General features: G+C 36.1%; 1 protein-coding gene across 1 annotated transcript in view; it reads left to right on the forward strand.

The window, feature by feature from the left end:
• The first annotated feature begins 41 nt into the window (after positions 1-41).
• Positions 42-2,604, forward strand: part of LOC112504544 — a 5,317-nt gene continuing 2,754 nt past the window's right edge. The window contains exons 1-3 of the mRNA XM_025108490.1: positions 42-185; positions 1,670-1,732; positions 2,141-2,265. Of these exons, the coding sequence (XP_024964258.1) occupies positions 62-185; positions 1,670-1,732; positions 2,141-2,265 (312 nt within the window). The 5' untranslated portion in view covers positions 42-61. The remainder of the gene's footprint in view (positions 186-1,669; positions 1,733-2,140; positions 2,266-2,604) is intronic.

Consider the following 2,604-nt stretch of genomic DNA (forward strand, 5'->3'; position numbering starts at 1 on the left):
GATCTCACATTACTGAAGCAATTAACCCATTTATAGTTTATGTATCACATATTCATGTCTAATGTTTGCAGTTTCAATGGTGTCCCGGGTGAGGARCGGCTGCATTGGCGATCTTTCTTGGTCAAACTTGGAGCAGATAACCTTAAAGGTGTCAAGAATGAAGAACTTCTTGTTGCATGCCACAAGTATGTCGTTACTCCTTGTTTTCCTCTAACATTGACAACCCTTTTTTCTCCCTATGTAATCAAGTATGCCAAGTTGCTTATTATATTCTTGTATTGTTTCAATTTGGGTATGTACGAGACAAGAGCAGACAAACATGAGTACCTTASTCTATTGATTTTGACCTAGTAGTCAATTTCTTGCTACAGTGTGGGAATGYTTATTGCAAGACATGGATTAGTCTCCCACTTCAAAGACACAGTGCTATTTTTCAGAACTAATTTAAAATGAATTATTTTTGGTAGTTGTTTTTCATGGCTTAACTAATGGTCTGGACTTGCATTAGTTATCCAGCCCAGTAATTGTTTGTTTTAATCGATCTTATAAATTACCATGACTTCTATTTCCGCTTTTCAATGTGTATATTCTCTCCTCTTCTCCTTGTCTCCGTTTTGACAATCTTTTTTTTTTATCTTGGTTATCTTACAGTTTCAAATCTGTTATGCTTGTGCAATTACAGTCTTATGTAATTAAGGCTGCACTATGCAACAATATTGTGTTGCTTGATATGATACAAATGAGTTTTTGATTTTAATTGTCAAGGTGCAGTGGTGCACAATTTTAATAATTTAATCTTAACCAAGATGAAAATTTCAATCTTCCCCTTGTATGTACTTGAATCTCATGCATAAAGCACTAAAGTCGAGACATAAAAAAACTAAGAATCACTTCTTGGACTGTCAATTGTGGAAATGATATGCTTCTGTGTGTAGATAGTTCATGCYGATTCATCATCGTAGTGCAAAGCTCGCTAAATGAGCCTGCCAAGTAGAAAGATTTTAGTAGAACATTTGTTAACAAATGAGCCCGTGCATTCAAATGTGCAAGACTTACAATTTTACTATTTGGAGATCCACCACTCTTGAATGCTTCTAACATGCCTGACGCCCCCATCTCCACTAAAATGCCTAAGCATGAAATACAGGCACTATGGTCCTCCTTGCCCCCAATTACCGAACTGACCTTAGTCCACACCTTGTAAATAGATAATATCCTGATAGCATCCTTCAATGAGTAAGTAGTGCATTATTGAATTGAATCTTGTAGAACTTTATATGAACTCAAAGTTGGTTTGAAAATGTCAAAGGGTACATATGTAGTCCTCCCACCAATGGACTATTAGTTGAAATATGATTAATCCCTACATGCTTATTGGAGTGAGTGGGGTAGTATAGTAAATTAGTAATTTCAAAATGAGAGCACCAATTATATTGATCCTGTCAATTTTCTGTTTTGCAACTGTGCACTGCCTTAGATGGAACWTGTGAAGATGTACTATCGAATCAAGAGCAAGGCATATATAGAAAATCTCCTGTGAACTAARCATGTATTCATGTATTGAATGATAAAGTGGTTTATTATATGGGATGACTTCTATTTGTGTTGTTTCATATTTACATATATAGTTTGTGTTGGTTCTATCTTTGATTCGTCATTACTTGTTCAGGTCTGTATATATCGTCTACACTGTGCTTGGACATGTCAGCATCTATCTTGTTGGCAAGGATGAGTATGATGAGCTTGTAAGCATATCTTGATTTTCGTTACTCCAACCATCCGATGAAAATTGAAACACTTTCTTTTTTGGTTGTCCATGAGAGTTGCATTGTCCTTTTTTAGAAGGATTCCAAATTAACATTACTTATTTGCCTAGAATCTTTTTTGTTACAAATATGATATTGAATTAGGTTCACGAGATTCCTTTATTTGTTAAGGTTATTTTTAGATATTTCAAAAGGCAGTCAACATTTTACTTAAACCATCTGTCAAGTCATACATTACACTTTTCGTGGAATATAGCATCAATATTGTCTCTCTTTTCCCCATCCCCATGGTGAGAATAATGCTTCRCAATTTTTGTTATTAAAGTATTTATTCGATCTTCTAGTTGTTAATATTCCCTTCTTTTTTCCTGAAGTGTCGGAAGCAATGTTTGTTGTTACCTCGGCCATAAAGGATGTATGTGGGAAGCCTCCAACAGAGCGCCTTTTCTTGGACAAGTATGGTAGGATATGCTTGTGCCTTGATGAGATCGTATGGAAGGTGAGCTCCCCTCCTTTAGCTTATAGTCTTCAACTCACTTTGAAATGCTGTGTACAATAACCAAATTAAACATACTTTGGAGTAGTGAACATATTTTGACCCCTATATTACACACAGCCCGACTTGACCAACTTCCATTTACAATTGAAATGGCCAATATTACTTGGTTACCTATTACCCCTCCATCCTAAAATAAATGCAACTCTTGACTAGGCACATAGGTTAAGTGTTGAACTCCTGGRCTCTCGGTCATATATCTAACACTCCCACCAATAGTGACAACAAGGATCGTATAAACCAACCTTGAGTGCCAGCTCAACGGTCAAATAAAGGCTAGGC

The sequence above is a fragment of the Cynara cardunculus genome, unplaced genomic scaffold (assembly GCF_001531365.2).
Source record: "Cynara cardunculus var. scolymus isolate 2C unplaced genomic scaffold, CcrdV1 Un_Scaffold_5953, whole genome shotgun sequence".
In the NCBI taxonomy this organism is placed as follows: Eukaryota; Viridiplantae; Streptophyta; class Magnoliopsida; order Asterales; family Asteraceae; genus Cynara; species Cynara cardunculus.